This window comes from Oryctolagus cuniculus, chromosome 5 (genome assembly GCF_051225735.1).
Source record: "Oryctolagus cuniculus isolate XC-2025 breed Fujian yellow rabbit chromosome 5, ASM5122573v1, whole genome shotgun sequence".
Lineage (NCBI taxonomy): Eukaryota > Metazoa > Chordata > Mammalia > Lagomorpha > Leporidae > Oryctolagus > Oryctolagus cuniculus.
The window spans coordinates 20,683,622-20,708,225 of record NC_142871.1 but is presented as its reverse complement, the minus strand read 5'-3'; the positions used below and the strand labels follow the sequence as shown (position 1 = coordinate 20,708,225).

At 36.3% G+C, this 24,604-nt stretch overlaps 1 protein-coding gene across 17 annotated transcripts in view; it reads left to right on the top strand.

Moving 5' to 3' along the window:
• Positions 1 to 24,604, top strand: part of STXBP5 (syntaxin binding protein 5) — a 225,685-nt gene that overhangs the window by 128,166 nt on the left and 72,915 nt on the right. For all 17 annotated transcript variants that reach the window (XR_011388464.2, XR_016233648.1, XR_016233652.1 and 14 more), the window contains exons 10-18: positions 2,900 to 3,054; positions 10,478 to 10,550; positions 13,194 to 13,341; positions 13,551 to 13,618; positions 13,871 to 13,911; positions 15,091 to 15,311; positions 15,822 to 16,000; positions 21,310 to 21,435; positions 23,979 to 24,130. Coding sequence is in view for 9 of the 17 variants with exons in the window: in XM_008263624.5 (XP_008261846.1) it covers positions 2,900 to 3,054; positions 10,478 to 10,550; positions 13,194 to 13,341; positions 13,551 to 13,618; positions 13,871 to 13,911; positions 15,091 to 15,311; positions 15,822 to 16,000; positions 21,310 to 21,435; positions 23,979 to 24,130 (1,163 nt within the window). In the remaining 8 variants the exon portion in view is untranslated. The remainder of the gene's footprint in view (positions 1 to 2,899; positions 3,055 to 10,477; positions 10,551 to 13,193; positions 13,342 to 13,550; positions 13,619 to 13,870; positions 13,912 to 15,090; positions 15,312 to 15,821; positions 16,001 to 21,309; positions 21,436 to 23,978; positions 24,131 to 24,604) is intronic.

The following is a 24,604-nucleotide window of genomic DNA, read 5'->3' as shown; positions in this document are numbered from 1 at the left end:
GCCTTCTCCCTGGCTTAAGCTCTGTGAATTGCCATGTGTCTTCATTCTGATCCCACCTCATTTGTCATCCTAGGAAGCATTCCTGGGCATCAGTGACTCGACTCTACCTCAGTGACTTTACTCTTATAATTGGTCCATCACTTCACTTTGTTTTATCTTCCTTAGAGTATTTATTGAGTGTTAACTCTCTGCCTATACTAGACAAGAGGGAGCTGGTTTATTCCCAGGAACTCAGGTGTTCCAAAAAATCTTTGTATGAATGAATAGGTAGTATCATAGAATGTTAAGCAGATTAGTCATATAGGGCTTGTTAGATAGAGGTGGCTCCTTTAAATAAAAGGGTCTTTATATGGAAACCCAGCTTCAGCCAAGCCTGTTGTCAAGGCCAGCATGGGGAGGTTACTCAGAAGCGGAAAGCATATCTACCCCATGTGGTGTCTAATCTGTTAAAAGTCCAGTCACATTATAAAACCTCCAAAACCTGGATGACACCATCCAACATGAGAGTCTTAACACCCAATAAACCAAAAAGGACTCCATTAAAATTCTACCTAAACTAATGCAATAAAAATCATTTTACCTGGAGGCTTTCTTACAATATCAAAAGGCTTACTTTTTAAGTTAGAAAAGGAAATCAAATAATCTCCACTCATAATTCATATATTACCTAGAAAATGATCTGGAGCCCTAGGACTTTTAATAAAATGCCAACAAAAACTTAGAACTTTCATAGTTCTGTAAGAATATTAATAAAATGCTAAAATGCCAGCAAAAGCTTAGAACTTTCATAGTTCTGTGAGAATATTTAAGTGTCATTGTATTTGTTACTGGTGTTTTCTTGTAAAAGTTACTTTTCATTAACATTTATCATTAAAATTTTGTGACATTGCAATGAATGTATGTAATCTATAGTGGTTCATAGATTGAGTGGTTATTGCCTGACAATATGATAATGTAATATACTTACATAAATATAATTATGTAACTATTGTCTACATAATTATTACATACCTGGATAATGACCAACCTATCTAATTAAATTTTAGTGAAGTTTGTGTGTTCTTGTTTCAGTTTTATTTTCCAATCACAATGAAGGACATTTGTCACAATGGGTGATAATGATGATATGATCATACTAATAGGTAACTTTTCCTAATGGTGTACCATAGACCAGGCACTGTCCAATTCAAGAATCATTTGAAATTAGTGATTTACCACTCTATCTCCATGATGTAGATGTAGAAACTAGAGACAACAACTTGTCCAAGATTCCACAGAACCTAAAGGCAGAACTGAGATTCATATGCACATGGATTAGTTCTAGAACTAGTACTTTCAACCATTAGCTATTACTACATACTTCTTGTTGGAGATGGGAAGACTTAAAAAGTTTTGATAAAAGGAAATGAAAGGAGTACCATCATGAACAGTGGGTGATGAAGGGGGATAGGTATGGTGTAAGCTTTAGGTATGTAGTAAGCTTTAAAATCTCCATGGATATGAGGGTGATCTGGCTGTGACATCTATCACACTACTGATCGCTAGGATTGGTTGGTTTGACTGATCTAACTGGCTAGGCAGTTGTCCCCTGCTTTCCTCACTACTCTGTGTGTGTGTGTCCTGAAGCGTTGTGCTGTGTTGAAGAAAACTTTTTGCAGTAGAGAAGGGTCATTCTTCAGAGGTATACAAGTAGATGAGCTCTCCTGCTAGAAACTCCCATCTTTGAAGGCCCATTTGTAGGACAAGTTAGGGTAGGGTACCTTAAGACTCCAGACACATACAAATGAGGCACTGCATGTGGCAATCTGACTTTCTTTAAACAGCAACTAAAACTTAAGTAATCATAAATGAAGAGACTTGAAATCAGATGTAGAAAACTTTAAATCAAATAGAAATCAAATAGAAAGGAAGTCAAAGAAATACTTTCAGACCATACTATATGAAAAGATAAGATACTTTTTTAAGATTTATCCATTATTTATTTTGAAAGTGAGTTACAGAAGGAGAGGGAGAGACAGAGAGAGATGATCTTTCTGCTGGCTCATTCCCCAGATGGCCACAATGGCCAGGACTGGGCCAGACCAAAGCCAGGAGCCAGGAGCTTCCTCTGGATCTGTCATGCGGGTCCAGGGGCCCAAACACCAGGGACATCTTCTGGTACCTGGGATGCCAGCATCAAAGGTGGAAGCTTGAACCCACTCCATCACAGCCCAGGTCCCATGAAAAGATATTTGAAATACAGTATTTAAAAATTGATTTAGATAAACCATTTTGATTTAATAATGAGAGAAAGGGAAGAAATTAAATTAACAGAGTTGTAGGACTAACAAGAAATGGCAAGATGGTAGCTTGTAGGTTAGTATGTGGTAGTTACGTTTGAGAATATATCTGCAAAGGTTCCAGAAGAAAATCCAGGCTTACAGATTCTCAGTTCTCTCAAGGGTGATTTGTAGCTGCTATAGTTCTTGATGCCTCCTTGAGTTATTAATTCATTACATACAATGGGTATCTCAAGGTGTTAAGATACCCTTTGGGAACTTTTATTAGGAAGTCCTGGTTAAGACCAGAAGTAAAAGCAAAGCATTCAAGAGACCTTTCAGCAGAAACCCAAAGAAAATTTTATGACAATTTTATATTATGTATCAAAGAAAACCTTTTAGAGAATAAGAGTGAAATGTGATTGCAGTTCATTTTTGTTGTAGGTTAATTGTCAGGAATTCACCTGGGCCTTACCTAATCCAATTAAAAATTCCACAAGTGACTATTCAATTAAATGACTTATAAGAATATTAGAATTTAAGATTCTGTTGTTTCATTAATTAAAATATTATAATACACAGCAAAATAGTCATTACTATGCTATGCTAATTGTAATCCTAATTATGTATTTTGTTTTCAGGGAACCTTTTATTATTTTATCAGGAGGTTTGTCATATGATACTGTAGGAAGAAGACCTTGCTTAACAGTGATGCATGGGAAAAGTACTGCTGTGCTAGAAATGGACTATTCAATTGTTGATTTTCTAACACTGTGTGAAACACCATACCCAAATGGTAAGCTTTGCATCTTTAAAGCTCATTTTCTATAGATACGTAATATTCAAAACAAAGACCTATTTGTATTTTCCTTATCTGGTTTTGCTAATTTTTCTGGAGAAGAGATACTGCCTTTGAGGTCTTATTTGAATAATAAACAATACCTATTCTCCAGAGAAGTAGAACCAATAGGAGAGAAATACACACACACACACACATATGGAGAGAGAATGATTGATTGATTGATTTTAAGGAATTGGCAGTTGTGGGTGCTGAAATTTGTGGAGAAAACCAGGCCAGCATACTAGAAATTCAAGAAACAGTAGATGTTACCATCTTGAATCCCAAATGAGATTGGACTCTTAGGCATGGTTTCTATATTAGAATTTTGAAGTGTAATTGCTACTTTTTCAGAAAAGCTCAGTTTGTATCTTTATGACTTTGATCTGATAAGAAGAGCCTCACCCATTCAGGTAGTAATCTACTCAGAAATCTACTGATTTAAATGTTAATCATGTATAAAATACCCTCATAGCAAAATCTAGGCTGGTGTTTGACTAAGTGTCTAGAATTACCATTGCATAGACAAGCTGACAGAAAGGATTAATCATCACAACCATACGAAAAATTACAGAGCAATTTACTTTTTTTAGAAAGCTTTTATTTAATGAATACAAATTTCATAGGTACGCCTTTAGAAATATAGTAGTTCTATTGTAAATTGAGCTGCAATAAACATTAATGTGCAGACAGCTTTTTTGTTTGCCAATTTCATTTCCTTTGGGTAAATTCCAAGGAGTGGGATGGCTGGGTTGAATGGTAGGGTTATATTCAGGTTTCTGAGCAATCTCCAGGCTGACTTCCATAGTGGCTTAACCAGTTTGCATTCCCATCAACAGTGGGTTAGTGTCCCTTGTTCCCCACATCCTCTCCAGCATCTGTTGTTGGTAGATTTCTGAATGGGAGCCAATCTCACCGGGGTGAGGTGAAACCTCATTGTGGTTTTGATTTGCATTTCCCTGATTGCTAGTGATCTTGAACATTTTTTCATGTGTCTGTTGGCCATTTGGATTTCCTCTTTTGAAAAATGTCTATTGAGGTCCTTGGCTGTAGATGTTTGGATTGATTTCTGGTGTTTCTATTCTGTTCCATTGATCCATCCATCTGTTTCTCTACCAGTACCATGCTGTTTTGATAACAACTGCCCTGTAGTATGTCCTGAAATCTGGTATTGTGATGCCTCCAGCTTTGTTTTTGTTGTACAAGATTGCTTTAGCTATTCGAGGTCTCCTGTGTCTCCATATGAATTTCAGCATCATTTTTTCCATGTCTGAGAAGAATGTCTTTGGTATTTTGATTGGTATTGCATTGAATCTGTAAATTGCTTTTGGGAGAATGGACATTTTGATGATATTGATTCTTCCAATCCATGAGCATGGAAGATTTTTCCATTTTTTGGTATCCTCTTCTATTTCTTTCTTTAAGGTTTTGTAATTTTCATCGTAGAGATCTTTAACGTCCTTGGTTCAGTTGATTCCAAGGTATTTGACTGTTTTTCTAGCTATTGTGAATGGGATTGATCTTAGAAGTTCTTCCTCAGCCATGGCATTGCTTGTGTGTACAAAGGCTGTTGATTTTTGTGTTTTGATTTTATATCCTGCTACTTTACCAAACTCTTCTATGAGTTCCAATAGTCTCTTAGTAGAGTTCTTTGGATCCCCTAAATAAAGAATCACACAATAGCTAAGACCTGGAACCAACCCAAATGCCCATCAACAGTAGACTGGATAAAGAAATTATAGGACATGTACTCTATAGAATACTATACAGCAGTCAAAAACAATGAAATCCTGTCATTTGCAACAAGATGGAGGATCTGGAAAACATTATGCTGAGTGAATTAATCCAGTCCCAAAGGAACAAATATCATATGTTCTCTCTGATTGGCGACAACTAACTGAGCAGCAAAGGGGAAACCTGTTGAAGTGGAATGGACACTATGAGAAACAGTGACTTGATCAGCTCTTGTCCTGACTGTTGATGTACAATGTAATACTTTATCCATTTTAGTATTTTCTCTTTGTTTTGTTCTAGTACTATTGGTTGAACTCTATGATTAACACACAATTATTCTTAGGTGTTTAAATTTTAACTGAAAAGTGATCCCTCTTAAATATAAGAGTGGGAATAGGAGAGGGAGGAGATGTACAATTTGGGACATGCTCAATCGGACTTGCCCCAAATGGTGGAGTTAGAATCATGCCAGGGGATCCCAATACAGTCCCATCAAGGTGGCATGTACCAATGCCATCTCACTAGTCCCAGTGATCTATTTCAGTTCACAACTGATCACAATGATAGGTCTAAGAGTCAAAGGGTCACACAAACAAGTCTAGTGTCTGCTAACACTAGCTGATAGAATCAAAAAAGGAGAGAACAATCCATCATGGGAAGCGAGATACACAGCAGACTCATAGAATGGCAGATGTCCTAAATAGCACTCTGAACTCAGAATCAGCCCTTAAGGCATTCAGATATGGCTGAAGAGCCCATGAGAGTATTTTAGGCATGGAAAGCCAAGATACCCTGGGAAAAAAAAAAAAAAAAGGAAGACCTAAATGGAAGATCTCTGCAAGTGAGATCCCAGAGGAAAGAATGGGGCCATCAAAGAAGGAGGTACCTTTCTCTGAAGGGAGGAGAGAACTTCCACTTTGACTGTGACCCTGTCGGAATAAGATCGAAGTTGGCGAACTCAAAAGGCTTCCATAGCCTTGGCAACTCATGAATAGAGCCTAGGGAGATTACTGACACCATAAACAAGAGTGTCAAATTGTTAAGTCAACAACAGGAGTCACTGTGTACTTACTTCTCATGTGGGATCTGTCCTTAGTGTGTTGTCCAATGTGAATTAATGCTATAACTAATACTGAAACAGTATTTTACACTTTGTGTTTCTGTGTGGGTGCGAACTGATGAAATCTTTCCTTAATATATACTGAATTGATCTTCTGTATATAAGGAAAATTGAAAATGAATCTTGATGTGAATGGAATGGGAGAGGGAGCGGGAGATGGGAGGGGTGTGAGTGGGAGGGAAATTATGGAGGGGGGAAGCCATTGCAATCCATTAACTATACTTTGAAAATTTATATTTACTAAATAAAAATTTTAAAAAAAATTAGAGAGTAGTTAAATTAAGCCACCTTAAATCCAGATTTGAGCAAGTCAGTAATCACATCTGAATAAATAATGCTGCTAGTATAATGCTCACCCCTATATATTAGATAATCAATAAATGACTAGTATTATTCTAAGAAGATAAATAAAATATTGTTTCTTCTTCTGTAATAATACCAGTTTGATTGGATTATTTAAGAGATAAATAAAAAATGTATGTAAAGCAAAAAAAATAATATAGCAGTTCTTTCCTCCATACCCGCCCTCCCTCCAACTCCTGTCCCATCACCTACACCCTCTCCCATCCCATTCTTCATTAAGATTCATTTTTAATTATATAGAAGACGAAATCTATACTAAGCAAAGATTTCAACAGTTTGCACACATACACCCCCCCACACAAAACTGAAAAGTCTTACAGTTAATTCTCATAATATAATTCATTGAGGACAGAGGTCCTGCATGGGAAGTAAGTGCACAGTGACTCCTATTGTTAATTTAGCAATTAACACTCTTATGTATGACATCAGTGATCACCTGAGGCTCTTGGCATGAGCTGCCAAGGCTATGGAAGCCTTTTGAGTCCATAAACTCCATCAGTATTTAGACAGGGCCATAAGCAAAGTGGAAGCTCTCTCCTCCCTTCAGAGAAAAGTACATCCTTCTTTGATGGCTCCTTCTTTCCACAGGGATGTCACTCGGAGATCCTTCATGTAGATCATTTTTTGCCACAGTATCTTGGTTTTTCATGCCTGAAAAGCTCTCTTGGGTTTTTTACCCAGATTATAATGCCTTAAGGGATGATTGTGAGGTCAGAGTGCTGTTTAGGGCATTTGTCTTTCGATGAGTCTGCTGTGTGGCCTGCTTCCCATGTTGGATCATTCTCTCCTTTTTAATCCTATTATTATTACCATATACTTGGTTTTATTTATGTGATCCCTTTTATACTTATTCCTATCTATATTATCAGTTACAAACTCAATATGATCACTTCACCATGTAAGATGGCATTAGTACTACCCAGCTTAATGGGATTTGGAGTCCCATGGCAAAGTTTTAGCTTTACCCTTAGGAGTATGTCCATGGGAATGTGTGCTGGACGGTACATCTCCTCCCTCTCTTATTCCCACTCTTATTTTTACTAGGATCTCTTTTCAGTTTTGTTTAAATACCGATGCATATTTTTGTGTTAAGAGTTCAACCAATGATACTAAGTAGAAAAAGAAAATAGTAAAAAAATAAAATAATAAAACTGTTCCTCGATAATCAAGACAAGGGCTATTCAAGTCATTGCTTCTCATAAGTGTCAGCTACACTTCTGTAGGTTTCCTTTTGGGTGCTCAGTTAGTTTTTACCGATCAGGGTAAAAAATCATATTTATCCCTTTGGGACTGGCTTATTTCACTAAGTATGATGTTTTCCAGATTCATCCATTTTGTTGCAAATGACCGGGTTTCATTTTTGTCTTGTTTGATTGTTTGTTTGTTTGTTTTTACTGCTATGGTAGTATGCCATAGAGTACATATCCCATAATTTCTTTATCCAGTGTTCTGTTGACAGGCATTTGGGTTGATTCCATGTCTTAGCTATTGTGAATTGAGCTGCAATAAACATGGAGGTACAGACAACTCTTTCATTTGCTGATTTCATTTCCCTTGAGTAAATTCCAAGGAGTGGGATGGCTGGATCATATGTTAGGACTACATTCTGATCTCTGTGGTATCTCCAAACTATCTTCCATAGCGGCTTTACCAGTTTGCGTTTCCCACCAACAGTAGATTAAGTAAGGTACCTTTTTCCCACATCCTCGCCAGCATTTGTTGTTTGTTGAGTTCTGTATGAAAGCCATTCTAACTAGGGTGAGGTGAAACCTTATTGTGGTTTTGATTTGCATTTCATCGATGATTAGTGATCCTGAACATTTTTTCATGTGTCTGTTGGCCATTTGGATTTCCTCTTTTGAAAAATGTCTGTTTACCTATATTTTTTTTTTTTATTTATTTGACAGAGTTTACAGACAGTGAGAGGGAGAGACAGAGAGAAAGGTCTTCCTTCCATTGGTTCACTCTCCAAATGGCTGCAACGGCCAGAGGTGCGCCAATCTGAAGCCAGGAACCAGGAATTTCTTCCTGGTCTCCCATGTGGGTACAGGGGCCCAAGCTCTTGGGCCATCCTCCACTGCTGTCCCAGGCCACAGCAGAGAGCTGGACTGCAAGAGGAGCAGCTGGGACTAGAAGCTGACACCCATATGGGACGCCAGTGCCATAGGCGGAGGATTAACCTAGTACACCACGACGCCAGCCCCAAAAAATGTCTGTTTAAGTCCTTGGCCTATCTCTTAACTGAGTTGTTTGTTTTATTGTTGTGGAGTTTCTTGATCTCTTTGTAGATTCTGGTTATTAATCCTTTATCAGCTGTATAGTTTGCGAATAATTTCTCCCATTCTGTAGGTTGCCTCTTCAATTTCCTGACTTTGTTTTGCAGTACAGAAACTTCTCAAGTTGATGTAATCCCAGTTGTTAATTTTGGCTTTGACTGCCTATGCCTCTGGGGTCTTTTCCAAAAAGTCTTTGTGACAGTGTCTTACAGGGTTTCTCCAATGTTCTCTAATAATTTGATGGTGTCAGGTCGTAGATTTAGATCTTTAATCCATGTTGAGTGGATTTTTGTGTAAGGTGTAAGGTAGGGGTCTTGCTTCATGGTTCTGCACGTGGAAATCCAATTTTCCCAGCACCATTTGTTGAATAGACTGTCCTTGCTCCAGGAATTGGTTTTGGATCCTTGATCAAATATGAGTTGGCTGTAGATGTTTGGATTGATTTCTGGTGTTTCTATTCTGTTCCGTTGGTCTATCTATTTTTGTACCAGTACCATACTGTTTTGATTATAACTGCCCTGTAGTATGCCTTGAAATCTGGTATTGTGATGCCTCCGGCTTTGTTTTTGTTGTACAAGATTGCTTTAGCTATTCGAGGTCTCCTGTGTCTCCATATGAATTTCAGCATCATTTTTTCCATGTCTGAGAAGAATGTCTTCGGTATTTTGATTGGTATATCATTGAATTTGTAAATTGGTTTTGGAAGAATAGACATTTTCATGATACTGATTCTTCCAATCCATGAACATCGCAGATTTTTCCTTTTTTTTTTTTTTGTATCTTTTATTTCTTTCTTTAATGTTTTCAATTCTCATCTTAGAGATCTTTGACATCCTTGGTTAAATTTTTCCAAGGTATTGAGTTTTTTTAGCTATTGTGAAGAAGAAGAATTTAAATCTACATCTTCTTAACTTCATTTCTATCTCATTGAAATATAAAAATATGCACTTTTTTCTGTTGTTACCAGGCATGTCTAAAACATCCCAGAAAAGTCAATATTATTTTAGAGCTCTGTTCTGTTTCTATGACATACAAAATGATTACTGTTACGGAATTTTGGATTTTTTTTTATTTTTATTTTTTGACAGGCAGAGTGGACAGTGAGAGAGAGACAGACAGAGAGAAAGGTCTTCCTTTGCCGTTGGTTCACCCTCCAATGGCCGCCGCGGCCGGCGTGCTGCTGCCAGCGCACCGCGCTGATCCGATGGCAGGAGCCAGGTGCTTCTCCTGGTCTCCCATGGGGTGCAGGGCCCAAGCACTTGGGCCATCCTCCACTGCACTTCCGGGCAACAGCAGAGAGCTGGCCTGGAAGAGGGGCAACCGGGACAGAATCTGGTGCCCCGACCGGGACTAGAACCTGGTGTGCCGGTGCTGCAAGGTGGAGGATTAGTCTAGTGAGCTGCGGCGCCGGCCAGAATTTTGGATTTTTTTAAAAAAGATTTTTTATTTATTGGAAAGGTAAAGTGATAGAGAGGGTGAGATCTTTTATCCTCTGGTCACTTCCCAATGGCCAAAACAGCCAGGTTCATTGCCACGCTAAAGACAGGAGCCAAGAATGCCAGTCTGATCTCACAAATAAGAGACATTGACCTAAGTACTTGGTAAGCTGGATCAGAAATGCAACAGCCAGAATTAGAACTAGTTCTCTGATAATGGGATGCTAGCATCTCAGGTGGTAACTTAACTCACTGCTGTGTCACAGTGCTGCTCCAGCATTGGAATTTGCAGTGCCGTACAAGTTAATGTGAGCTTCTTGTCTTACTCATCTTTATAAAAATGATGGGTTATGAAATAGATTTATCTAATATGAAACATACTATCCTTATTTCTTTTGCTATCTTCTTGCATATTGAAAACTGATTGTTCATGCATTGTTCTCCTATTCCAGATTTTCAGGAACCGTATGCTGTGGTGGTTCTTCTAGAAAAGGATTTAGTACTTATAGACCTTGCACAAAATGGGTAAGAAATAAAATTTGGTAAGTTATTCTGTCAGTGTGTTGTAAAAATTTCTCTTTTAGATAGAATTTGCTGTTTCTTTGAAAACCTTGTAAACATTATGTATCTCCTTAGCCTTCTTAGAGCTCCAGAACCATATTTTTAAATAGCTGCCAAATTTCTCTATTATGTTGAATCCCCATAGAATTTCCATTTTAATCAAAATTTGTTGAATTTCTGAAATTTAATAGGATTTAACCTGATACTTGGATACTTTGGAACCATACAAAATTGGCCAACTCAAAATTGATCCCACCATGATTCACCTCTATGTTCTTTTTGTCTGTATTCACTGTCTGTTGCAATGTGTTATACAAACCATCATCAGATTTATTTTATGTGTAGTGCTGATCTTGTTACTTTTTCGTGGTTCATCATTGTTTTTCATTTAAAAACACCTTCTCAGCCTACTGCTTTAAACAGTAGGTATTCAGTAGAAATTCCAGCCTGGGTCTCTTATTGTCTTATACAGATAGCATTTTCCCTGAGAAAACTGTATGGTTTATTAAACAGACATCATATTTTATGTCTTGTCTAATGTAACTCCTAGTAGCTGAAACACTCTACTTCTTTCCATCAAATATCCACACACCTTTCAAAGTCAGCCTTTCTTTTTTACAAGCTTTTCCTCTTCTCTCTACCAAATAGATCATTATCACTTTTTATCTTATTTGTCATATTCTTGTGATAGCTTTTTATGGTATTTGCTGTGTTCTGCTTTTATCTTTTATAAATAATGATATTTTATTGGTAAATTCTTTAAATAGAAATGCATTATTTATTTGTACCTCCTTAGAAATAGTCATTAAGCACACTTGAGTTTACCTATTCAGTATTTCAGTGTTTCTCAGTTGTGTGTGATTTTGTTCCCCAGAGGATATTTGGCAGTGTCTGTAAACGCTAAGGAAGAAGGGTTGTTACTGGCATCTAGTCTAGCAGTCAAAAAACAGGGGCTCTGCAAAGCATCCACAGCTAATAGGACAGTCCTCCACAGTAAAAAAATTCTCTTGTCCATGATGTGAATAGGACTGAGATCAGGAAACCCTATAGTATATAAGAAATATTTTTTGCCTGATTTTTAGGCAGTCTTAAATTAATTTCAACTTAGTATCTGCCACTTGTAATAATCAATTTTGAATTTTTTTATTTTTTAAAGTAGCAAGACCATTTGAAAATATTATTTCTATATGATCCCCTAGAATAATTTCTTCTATCATTTTCTTTTATCCCCCTCCTCAGGTAATGGAGATTTTTCAGAAGTGGTCTGTACTGAGATATTTAATTCAAAGAAAATGCTATGCAAGTAACCTGTCATTTTATTTAGTGAAGGCATTCACTAAATGTATCTTACAGCAGAATCCCTGAGCTAATGAAATATGATTGATTACATACATGTTATAAGGAGCAGAAATAACCTGCTCCTTTATTAACATGTATTTTTGTTTGCTTTGTATTTTGTCTTCTGTTTGGGACGGGGTGGTGACATTTGGGCTCATTTTGCAATCTATAAAGAATTTGAAATTTTCTGTTTTTTAATCGTTTTTGCAGTTTAGCCATTTTCCATGTTCTAGGTTTTCTTAAAAATTTTTTGTTTAACTTCTCTATTTTTTTAAGATTTATTATTTATTTATTTGAAAGTCAGATTTAGAGTGAGGGAGAGCGAGAGAGAGAGAGCGCGAGCGAGCGAGCATCCATCCATTGGTTCACTCCCTAACCGGCTGCAACAGCCAGGGCTGGGCCAGGCTGAAGCCGGGAACCAAAAGCTTCTTCCAGTTCTCCCACGTGGGTGACAGGGCCCCAGATACTTGGGACATCTTCTGCTGCTTTTCCCAGGCCATTAGCAGAGAGCTGGATAGGAAGTGAAGCAACCAGGCCAAACCAATGTCTGTATGTTATGCCTACATTGCAGGTGGTGGCTTTACACACTAAACCACAGTGCCAGTCCTATGTTCTAGGTTTTTTAAGCCAGTTTCTAATTGTTTAGATATTTTTAAAAAAATTATATCATTCTAGGATTATAGCTTTTTAGTAAGATTTTACTTTTATTTCATAATTTTTGAAAAGATATATCTTTATTTAGCAAAATAATTTCACATCTAGAAAACATTTTGGTAGGTTTTTATTTTAAATGATTACTAAAACAAGAAAATGCCCGGGATTAAACATTGACCACTGATAGAAAGGAAAAGCATCAAAAATTTATGTTAGCTCTGCTGATATAATGATGGGTATCTGTTATTGAGAACCTTACAGCTTACTAGTTAAAAACACTGCTTAAATTCTGCTTCTACTCATTGCCAGCTGGCATGTCTTTAACACATTCTACTCTGTAAGTGTTCATCAATTGATTGTATACATCATACATTTGATGTGAGATGCAAATGAGATAATGTTGACTATAAATACACAGTTAATATCATATATGACACATGATACACAACTATTGTTTTTATATTTATTCTTTTAATAGGATATCCTATTATGAAAGATCTCAATTTTTGTAAATTTACATAAAATTAATAAGAATGTATTCTTAAAAGTTTGCATTGTGCTAATCATTGGTTATAATTCGCTAAACTAATATTTTTCTTTCTCCTATTGTTAAAGCTATCCTATATTCGAAAATCCCTACCCTTTGAATATACATGAATCTCCTGTTACATGTTGTGAATATTTTGCTGATTGTCCTGTGGACCTTATTCCTGCACTTTATTCTGTTGGAGTTAGACAGAAACGTCAAGGTTACAGCAAAAAGGTATTAAACATGAATTTCAACATTTAATGTTACATTTATTATCTTTTATTTACTACCTTGAGTTCTTGATAACATTGATACTTGATAGAAAATATATTTAAAAATCATTTTTGGAAGCAAAACATGCAGTGATTTCATAAGTATACACATATATGAATATATTTGATATGCTTGCAAGTTGCATTATATAATAGTGATCTTTTTTATAGGAATGGCCCATCAATGGGGGTAATTGGGGCTTGGGTGCTCAAAGTTACCCAGAAATAATTATTACAGGGTAAGTAACAGTCTGCTTCTACCAAGTAAATCAATTGTAGCTAAATATGTTAATAAGACTGCATGACTTTTAACTTACTGGGAAGGTAATACCTTCCTTTATTCTATAATAAAATAGAAAAAAGTTACTGTCAAGAAACTGCTTATTTACCCTGATTTTTACCTTTTGCCTTATTTTAATGACTATCTTATAAGGAAAAACTATATTTTTTTATTTTCTTCATCACATTCTTAATTCATTTGCTTTTTATAGACATGCTGATGGGTCTGTTAAGTTCTGGGATGCTTCTGCAAGTAAGTATTTTGAACATTCATTATCTGTTGTGTGTGACATCATTGCTTTTATAATTCTGTTTTAGAAAATTGCATATCAGTATTTAATTCAAAATTTAAAAGTTATAAATTTAATGCTGATTTATCAAGTATATGAGTTCAGAATTTTTAAGAGTAAACTCTTTTTTAAGAATATTGGTAAATTGGCTGGCACCCCGGCTCACTAGGCTAATTCTCCGCCTGCGGCGCTGGCACACCAGGTTCTAGTCCTGTTTGGGACGCCAGATTCTGTCTCGGTTGCTCCTCTTCCAGTCCAGCTCTCTGCTGTGGCCTGGGAGTGCAGTGGAGGATGGCCCAGGTCCTTGGGCCCTGTACCCCATGGGAGACCAGGAGGAAGCACCTGGCTCCTTGCTTCAGATCAGTGCAGCACACCGGTCGCAACACCCAGCCATAGCGGCCACTTGGCAGGGTGAACCAATGAGAAAAGGAAGACCTTTCTCTCTGTCTCTCTCTCTCACTGTCTAACTCTGTCAAAAAAAAAAAAAAAAAAAAAAGAATATAAGTAAATCAAGAATAATTCTCAAAAGAAATATTCAAATCCTTTTTTCAAGATTTCCAGAGATTCTCTGATTGAGACATAGAAGTGAGACTGTGCTCCAACTTTGCACAAAATTCTAGAATAATTTTAATCTCTGTTTCTAAACTTCTGTCACAAAAGTTTGTATTGTCTGTGAAATATGTCTGATGGCTACATAGTAGCAAAAGAAAAACAATGCATTAAATGATTGAAACTTACAAAACTTGCATAGTAGGTAACTTGGGATATGTTGTTTCATCACATAGAAGTGTTTAATGATATTGCTAGTTTTTTTAGAGAAAGTAGATAGAAAATCATTTTGGGAAGTAAAACATTTCCTTTATTATTTTCATTGTATTTATGTTTTTTTTTTTCCAAAATCTTTTTGTTACTCTTTTTTTTCAGGTTATCTAAATCTGTCATTTTTTTTTTAGTGAATACAATGAGTGTGTTGAATGTTATTATCTAAATATATGTAAGACTACTATAATATAGACTGAGGAGTAAAAATATGACTAAGCTAAATATAGTCTGTTTAATTTACATACTGTAACTTATTACACATTACCTTATATTTGTTTTATTGTACTAGAATATCTAATATATTACCTTTTTTTTTCTAGTAACTCTACAAGTATTATATAAGCTAAAGACATCCAAAGTATTTGAAAAGTCAAGAAATAAAGATGACAGGCCAAACACAGATATTGTAGATGAAGATCCATATGCCATTCAGATCATTTCCTGGTGTCCAGAAAGTAGAATGCTATGCATAGCTGGAGTTTCAGCTCATGTCATCATTTATAGATTTAGCAAACAGGAAGTGATTACAGAAGTCATTCCGGTAACAGTCTCTTTATTATTTTCTTTGTCAAGTGTCTGACATTATGAAATTTATGAATTATTTAGAAAACTTTTTGCAATTAATTTTGTGTTCAAATTTTGAAAACACTGCAGTATTTACATCACCATCTCTCTTCTGTGAAGAACACAGCATTTTTTTTTGCTTATCTTTTTCAATGAATATTTAAATCCTTAAGTATATTGAATGTTCTCTTTAAGAAAAGCTGTTACAATATGAGTGGTCTCTAATTTGGTATTTCTAGGAGTATCATGAATTCTAATCTCATAATGCATCAGTTTGTGTATTCCCCCACATAAATGTGTGCACACATTTTTTAAGCTGAATCAGAAACATTTCCTCCTCATAACATCCTACTTTTAGAAATCTTGCTAAATTTTTACCTTTAAAATCCCCTTTCCACTGAAGTTTGTGTGTGTATGTACGTATGTCAACTTAATACAAGGAACAGTAATTTCTCGGAGGAGGTAAACTGCCTTTCTTTTACAACAGATGCTTGAAGTCCGATTGTTGTATGAGATAAATGATGTGGACTCTCCAGAGGTTGAGCAGCCACCTCCTCTGTCAACACCTGTGGGAAGTTCCAATTCTCAGCCCATTCCTCCTCAGTCTCATCCCTCTACTAGTAGCAGTTCATCTGATGGGCTTCGTGATAATGTACCTTGTTTAAAGTGAGTAATAAAAAATTACAGACTTGTTTTTAATCAGCTCCTGATTTAGGTAAATTGTAGGCAATTAGTAAAGCTGCAGTACATTTTACTATGATGGAATAAAATGGCATAATTTGTGATGGTTAATCCACCTGACTCTTTTGTGGCATCAAGAGGAGTACGTTGGCATTCCATGATTTTATCCTTCAAATACTATGGTTTGATCCCCAGCACTCATGAAACAACATGAATTTTTTCTCTGTATGTCAGTCAGTCTTCTAAATGCTTCACTGTTTCTACTCTAGATTTATACACAAACCAGATTTATGTTTAGACTTTTTTCTACCATTCTGAAAATTCTGCTCTTTTTCAGTCTTTACATATTCAGTCATTTCATAATAATTCTATCTTTTTTGACTCTTCTCTTATATATAGTACCTTTATTCTAGCCAGTAGCATTCTAAATTTAAATACATCTTTCTTTTTGTACAGGAAAAAAATTGAATAATGTTTACCTTTATTTCTATTATAATATTGACTGGTTAAATTTTTTAAAGTATTATGTATTATCCCTTAAAACAGAGAAATGAAACAATGAGGCCGGTGCCACAGCTCAATAGGCTAATCCTCCGCCTGTGGTGCCAGCACCACCGGGTTCTAGTCCCGGCTGGGGCGCCGGATTCTGTCCCGGTTGCCTCTCTTCCAGCCCCAGCTCTCTGCTGTGGCCCGGAAGTGCAGTGGAGGATGGCCCAAGTGCTTGGGCCCTGCACCCCATGGGAGACCAGGAGAAGCACCTGGCTCCTGGCTTCAGATCAGTGCGGTGCGCCGGCTGCAGCGCACCGGCCGCACCGGCCACTGGAGGGTGAACCAACGTTAAAGGAAGACCTTTCTCTCTGTCTCTCTCTCTCTCTCACTGTCCACTCTGCCTGTCAAAAAAAAAAAAAAAAAAAAAAGAAAAGAAAGAAATGAAGCAATGAGTAAAGAGTTAAAAATTATTGAAAAATTATCCAAAGACTGTGATTGTGACTAACAGGCATGGATCAGAGATTCAGCCAGGATCTAGTTACCCCTAATCTCTTACTGGCATCTACAAGACAGCTTAATGATTAAACTGCTCTTTCACCATCATTTTTCTTATTGCATTAAGAAATAAAGAAATTTTAGGTAGTCATTAAAATGAGCACCTCAGCTGATGATAAATGTAAAATGACATCAGCTGGCACTAGAGCCGGATGGGTTTCCTGATGCTGACTGAGCTCCATACTGAGCTAGCTTTAGCCTCCCGGTCATGGCAGTGCTGAGCATACTGCCTTTATGGGAGAAGAGGAGGAAATGCACTCCTGGACAGTTTTGGTCCCAAGTTTACACTGGATGAGAGGAGAAAATGCACTCTGGATGTTATTGCTCCAAGTTTACATATGATGAGGGGTTAATAAGCAGGCCTCCTTAATTCTTTTCTTATTTACCAGCTCTGTATGGCACTCCACCTTAACCTGGATAGAGCTGGAAAGGGAGTCAGAGAGACCCAGGAGTCTACTAACACACAAGCAGAAAAAACAGATGTGAAAGGTTCCTGCTAACTTGACTCTGTGTGTGTGTAAACTTTGCATACCCCTTTTTTGTGTGTTGGTATTGGTGGTAGTGGTTAAATTAATAGAAATTCTTACTAATTTTAGTATATGATGTTTTATATTGGTAGATCAAGCCATAAATTTAAATTGCATTACTTAAATGTTAAAACATGAATTTTTAAAATAGAAGTATGCACTCATATCATAAACTACTCTGCTAATATAGTTAAGGTTATTTAGATTTAGATAGAATACCAGAACAAGAAGGTATGAAAGATTATAAACATAAGGATTTCATGATAAATCTTTCCTTTTCTTCATTGGTTGTTGTCTTAAAATTAATTGTTTAGTATTACTCTACAAAATTCCAGGTATTGGAGGAAGAGTCATATCTATATTTGGGAATAAGCATTTCTTAGTAGGATTCTGTGTAAGCATTTAAAAAGATAAAGTACACGTGTTTGAGATCCTCATCAAAAATGCATTTATTCTTTAATGACACTTATAGGGCAGTTTGAGTTGTACCTCATTTTTTCTCTTTTAATGATCTTTAGGTAAATACAGGTATTTATTAACTTCCATTTTATATTAGAGTACAATTCAAAGGGTTGACTTTTAAAAGTAAGAAATACAACAAATATTGAATTTAAAATATAATTAGTATTGAGATACTTTGTTTTCCATACAAAATTTTTACATGATTATTTTGAATAAATATTTTTAAAAGTTGTTTGATTTATTCCTTTTGTTTTTATTTGAGTATTTTTAATTGTCCCTTTGCAACATACTTATCCATATATACAGTCATTTTGAAATTGTTAAGTCTTCAGACATGACTTTAACATTTAAAATATATTTGTACAAATTATGGAGCTTTTTATAAAAATTGAACACCTTGTCTTTAAAAGGTAAACAAATTAACTCAAATATATTGAAAATGTCAAGGGGCAGCACTGTGGCGTACTGGGGTAAGCCTCTGCCTACGGCACTGGAATCCCATATGGATGCCAGTTCATGTCCTTGCTGCTCCTCTTCTGATCCAGCACTTTGCTGCAGCCTGGTAAAGCAGTGGAAGATGGCCAAGTGATTAAGCCCCTGCACCGGCATGGGAGATCTGGAAGAAGCTCCTGGCTCCTGGCTTCAGATAGGTTCAACTCAGGCTGTTGTGGGCATCTGGGCAGTGAACTAGCAGATGGAAGACCTTTCTCTCTGTCTCTCCCTCTCTCTGTCTGTAACTGTACCTCTCAAATAAATAAATATCTAAAAACAAAAGTCTATGATAATTTATGTATAACCATAGTAGACATAAAATATAGCACTCCCCTCGCATTTTATATTTTTTAAATCCCAGCTTATCTTCTCTCATTCTTGATCAGTCATCTAAGTTTTTACAAGTTGGGGATTTTTCATCAGACTTGGCTGGCTTTTTATTTTTTGCTTTCATGAGTTGCTTAAAAAAAGAATTATGTGTTCTGGTCACTTATGTCTTAAATGTGCCCATATGTTCATTTCTAAAATTGTCCCTGGAATGTCTGTTTCTGCTCTTGAGAATCTATCTAGTCTAATGTACATGTTGAGTATGCTAGCTTAAACCTTCCCTTCTCTACCTAATTCACACAGGAGAAAATAGCCTCTCGGCTCTCCAGCCTGTGCCTGTGTTGAAGCTGTCTCTGGATAGAGCTGAAATGCCTCAGTCTTTATTTCTGTCTCTCAAAATGGACAGCTGCAGCGAATTACTGGAATTTCCTTGAGAAGAATTCTGTCTCACCTAGTGCACAGTTCTAAGTGCAGTGCCTCATAATCTTTGCACTGTAGCTCAATTCAGATTAGGTACAGCCTAACAAATTCACATACATATAGTCCCATTTTCCCTGAAGTCTGGGTAGCTTCATCATGGTCTGATTCACGATAGCAGCACCATCTAATTTATTGGAAAGTTTCTCTGCCTCTGAGTGTGGAGTCAGGAGATTCAACAGTGAGTAGTCTTCCGCAGTTCTTTCATAGGCTCCCATACCAAGGCTGAAGCCTTGAGAGTTATTGAAGCAACCAGTCTACCTATGTTTTACTGCAGCAAAAATGTCTTCAACTTTAAGTCACAGCTGCTTTGTGTGTGTATGTGTAGTCACACTAAAATTGTTCACATTTTTAAAAAAATATATCTTTTAGTTTCACTTAAAGTTTGCTGATACAACTATAACAGATGTTGTATCTAAATATTTATTCCTGAGAGACTCTCTCATCAAGTAAATCCCTTCCTCATCCCCTCTTTCTTAATTGCTTATCTCAGAGTCCACCAATTTAAGTTTAGCATGAACTTACAGTTTGTGAAGTTTGGCAGTACATGTATCTACCTAATAAACTAGTTCCATTGACAGTTCCCTAGTGCCACATCAAATTACCTCAGGTCCCTTTAAAACTACCTCTTTATTCTGACATCTGTATTTTCTTTCTTTTTGATTGTAGAATCACTTTGTCTTCTTTATCCTTCCCTCCTTCTCTCTAATCAGTCCCCAGCTCATTCATTTTTTTTCAAAAATTTTGAGTACCTCCTTTATGCCAGGGTATTAAGAGTAGCTGCAAAGTGTCTGCTTTCTTGAAACTTAAAAGCCTTTGCAATTCTTCCTTCATAATGCAGTTTAAGTCTGCCTTTCATTGTTGTTTCATGTCAGAAGAGTCACGGCAACCTCTTAATTAGTCTCCCTATGTTCATCTTGAGTTATGTAACTAAATTAATGTTTCCCAGGTATTTCTTCTAAACCTTCACTAAACTTTAGTTCTTAACACTGAGAATATGCTAGTTGTATATTGCTTGAATCTCTGCAAAACACCCACTCAGTCTCTTCATATTGTGAATGGGTAGTGATATTTCTGCTTTGTAGATGAGAAGATCAGCTGGCGTAGCGGCAGGTCTCAAATTCCAGCTTTCTGAGAGTCCAGATTTCTTTCACCAACATCAAGCCTTTGTCTCCAGGCCTGTGCCAGACCGAAGCCAGGAACCTGGAAAGTCCGTCTGAGTTTCTCATGTGGGTAGCAGGAACCAAATTACTGGACCATCATCTACCAACTCTCAAGATGCATTAGCAGGGAGCTGGATCAGAAATGGTGCAGCTAAGACTTGAAGCACATCTCACATAGGGGACATAGACTTGCAAGCAGTGACTTAATCCATTGTGCTGCAAGCCCTACACTGCAATATGTTAGTTTATTTATTTATTTGTTTGTTTCTATTATTCAGCAATCACTGGAGAAGGAATCTGGGCAATGAAAAATACTATCACGTCAAAGTGCTTTTAAAAATATATATAATAAAAATAGTCTCACACAAAAGCAAATTGCTCACATTTTGGCAAGTTTGCATTCCCAAGCTATGTTTTTAAAGTCTAAGTTGTTTTTCTAACACGTTATTTTCTTACTTGATTTTTTTTCCTCTTGCTAATTCCTAAGCTAACTGCTTCTCCTCATGCTTCCCTGCTCTTCTCTCCTCTGTCTTCCTCCTTTGACTTCTTCCTTTCCTCCTTTGCCTCTGCCATTCTCTACCACTTTATGAACTTACAAAATGATTTCTTGTCTTTGTTATTTAGGTAAATATTTTATCTCTCTAACTAGATTAAATAATTCTAGGGGATAGCATTCTTATTTTTACATTTTAAAATCTGAAGTAGAGTTTCATATGTCATTATTTTTATAACTATATAATTACATAGACTAATAAGATAATTGAAAATGAATTAAAAGGTAATACTTGTTCCTTTATTTCAGAGTCAAAAATTCACCATTGAAACAGTCTCCAGGTTATCAGATGGAACTAGTTATTCAGTTGGTATGGGTGGCTGGAGAACCACCACAACAAATAACCAGCTTGGCAGTCAATTCTTCCTATGGACTGTAAGTATAAGGGTTTTTTTTTTTTGTCAATTTTTTCTTAGTATGGCATAAATCATTTTGATTTTAAAAATAGAAAGGCTTTGTTATCACCTAAAATATTATATAACTTTTTTTCAGGACAATTTTGATGGTTGTTTAGTTCATAATTTTATTCTAAATAATTTACTTTGAGTATTCATATACTGCTTCCTGACATAGAAATAATATCACATGAACCAATGAATTAATTGAAATAAATGGTTTTTTAAAAAATATATTTTGAAAAAGAGAGAATGACTATTTTTCATGCCCTGGTTCACTCCCCAAATGCCTGCAACAGATTGGACTGTGTGAGACCAAAGTCAGGAGCTCAGAGCTACATCCAAGTCTCCCACAGGGTGGCAGGAACTTAAGTACTTAAGCTGTCAGCTGCTGCCTCTCATGGTGCACATTAACAGAAAGCTCAGTCATAAGTGGAGTGGGTACTGTAGCCCTGGCTTTCTGATATGGATGTGTGCATCCGAAGCAGCATCTTAACTACTGTGCCAAATGCTCGCCCCTTGAGGTAAAGTTTTAAAGTCAGTATATCCTGTCCTGGATAGACTCCCAGAAATAATTTTATTTTTATTACTCAGTGTAGTGGAAGACTAACAAGAGAACACCAGGAGACTATCATAAATGATTCTACACATGTTGAACCATAGCTGTGTAATTTGTTCTTTCCACTTCCAAAATTAACTTGTCTAATTTTAAAGCCATAGCAGTGGTTTAGTTTCATCTATATACAGGAATATTTCATGTCTTCAAGTAAATAGAATCAATTGTATATACATGAATACTTCAAAAAGTATGTGAAAAAATGGCATTAAAAGATTTTGGCCATTTCGGTGCAAAATTGTTTTGAAGTCCATGCATAGTTTTTCCATAAAACATAGTTTCTGTGAACTTTTTATGAGAAAACCATGCATAGATTTCAGAATTTTTACATTTTTTTATTAAGATTTATGTATATATTTAAAAAGGAGAGTAACAGAGAGAGAAAGAGAGAGATCTTCCTGTCCACTGGCTTTCTCACCAAATGTCTGCAACAGCCAGAGTTAGGCCAGTCCAAAGCCAGGAGTCAGGAAGTCTGTCCAGTCTCCCACATGTGTGGCAGGAACCCAAATACTTGTGACATCATCTGCTGCCCCCTAGGTACTTTAGCAGGAAGCTGTCTCAGAAGTAGAGTGGCCAGTGCTTGAAACAGTCACTCCAGTACAAGAGGCAGCCCACCCCACTGTGCTGTAACATTTGTTCCCACTCTCCCCCACCCCCCACCACCGCCATACTAAAATTTTTAATTGTTTTTTTCCACAAGCATTTTGAGGCTCCTTCATACTTTTTATTACAATTTAATAGTCTTATAAAACATTTGTTTGGTTTTTAAATTTGTTTCAAAAATCAGCATTGAAGTATTAGAAACTTCTTGTTAAATATTCAACCCCAGAGCATTTTATGATGTGTAGATATTGTCTCCTTTCTGTGTGTTACCTCCTAGGGACTCTTTCATCCTTTTTTCCTGCTGGTAGCTACTGCAGCCTACTCTTGTAGTTGTCCACCTAGTTTAGATTAGTTATTGTCTGAAATAGTCTTCTCTCACATTTTATTTAATGTGCCCCACCAAGTAAGAGTATAAACCCTCTCCTGTTAAATGTCTTACTCTTCCCAACCATAAAGGAAACAAATAGGGCATAAGAAGAACCTATAGGAAGTTGCGAAGGAAGTTGCAAATGAGTTGATTACAGATCTCACTGAGTCACAGTTGTATTTTCTTTGGGCCTTTCTGTGTATTGTAAAAATCTGGATAAGTTGCTAAAACTGTATAATGTGTAAGAGCATATTTAGGGCTTCAACTTAAAAAATCTGATTATCTGGCTCTTGTCTAGCAGTATTCAGCTTGAATTGAATTTTAGATTTTTTCTCCCTGGATATGTCATGAATTCTTCAAACCCCCACAGTACTTACTTTAGCTTATTCACTTGAGCATGTCCTGTCTTAAGAGATTTAAAAGAGTAAAAATTATTTATTCATAGTTGATTGAAATGTAGTTTCCTGATTCATAATTGAGAAGGTACTACAAATACCTTGAAGGGAGACCTCCATGACTTACACTCTCTACTTTTATTTCTGTGTAGGGATTGTGAAAGCTTTCCCTGATACATAAGTCCATCCTTTCCTGGTGGAGGGGACTGTCTGCTCTGAAGGGTGCAAAATGCCTTTGAGGCAAACAATTCATGTTATGTTGTTTAGTGAGGAGACTTACAGTTCTGATCAAGGTTCAACTCCTATGCTAAATATTTTTCCTAATAATTGATTTAGTGATATTAATTATTATCTACAGAAGATCTAAAGTAAATAGTTGTGCATGAAGACATGTAATTATATTCCCTCGCCCATAGTTACCTTTTGTTTCAAAGAAGAATTTTCTGAAAGTCTCATCGTTTTTCTTTCTTCAAATTTATAGACTACCATGCATGTTCTTGTGATCATTTGTGCTAAAATATTTGCTTGTTTCCTATTGACAGAGTGGTTTTTGGTAATTGTAATGGCATTGCTATGGTTGACTACCTCCAGAAAACAGTGCTGCTCAACCTGGGCACTATTGAGTTGTATGGCTCTAATGATCCTTATCGGAGAGAACCTCGGTCTCCTCGCAAATCTCGACAACCTTCAGGAGGTAAAAAGAAAGAGGAAAAAATGCTGAGCTTTAGGATTTCTATAAATGCTGACTTCTGTGAATATGAATACTTTTGTTAGATAGTTTGCCTGATTTAGTCTATGTACAATCTGAAAAAACTAGGAAAAGTATGTCTTTGTTTTGTAGTTACTGCTCTTTGCTTTTGTTTTTAACCTCAAATTTTATCTAACATCAAGAAAGAAACACAGTGTCAGATTTCTTCAGAAATGTTTGTCTCATTATTATAGAACAAAAGGTCTTTTCAGAGATTTGCCCCTTATTGTTCGTTCTCTATGAGACCAATAAATTCCTTGTTTCGACCATTTAATCCACAGAAATCATCCCCATATTGTAAAAAAAAATAGATGCACAAGTGAATTTGAAATCTTCAGAAGTAAGCATTTTTGGATGTCCTTGTTCAATGCAGGTCCAAATTCACTTAGAATTTTCTTTTATAGCATTCTTAATTTTCTG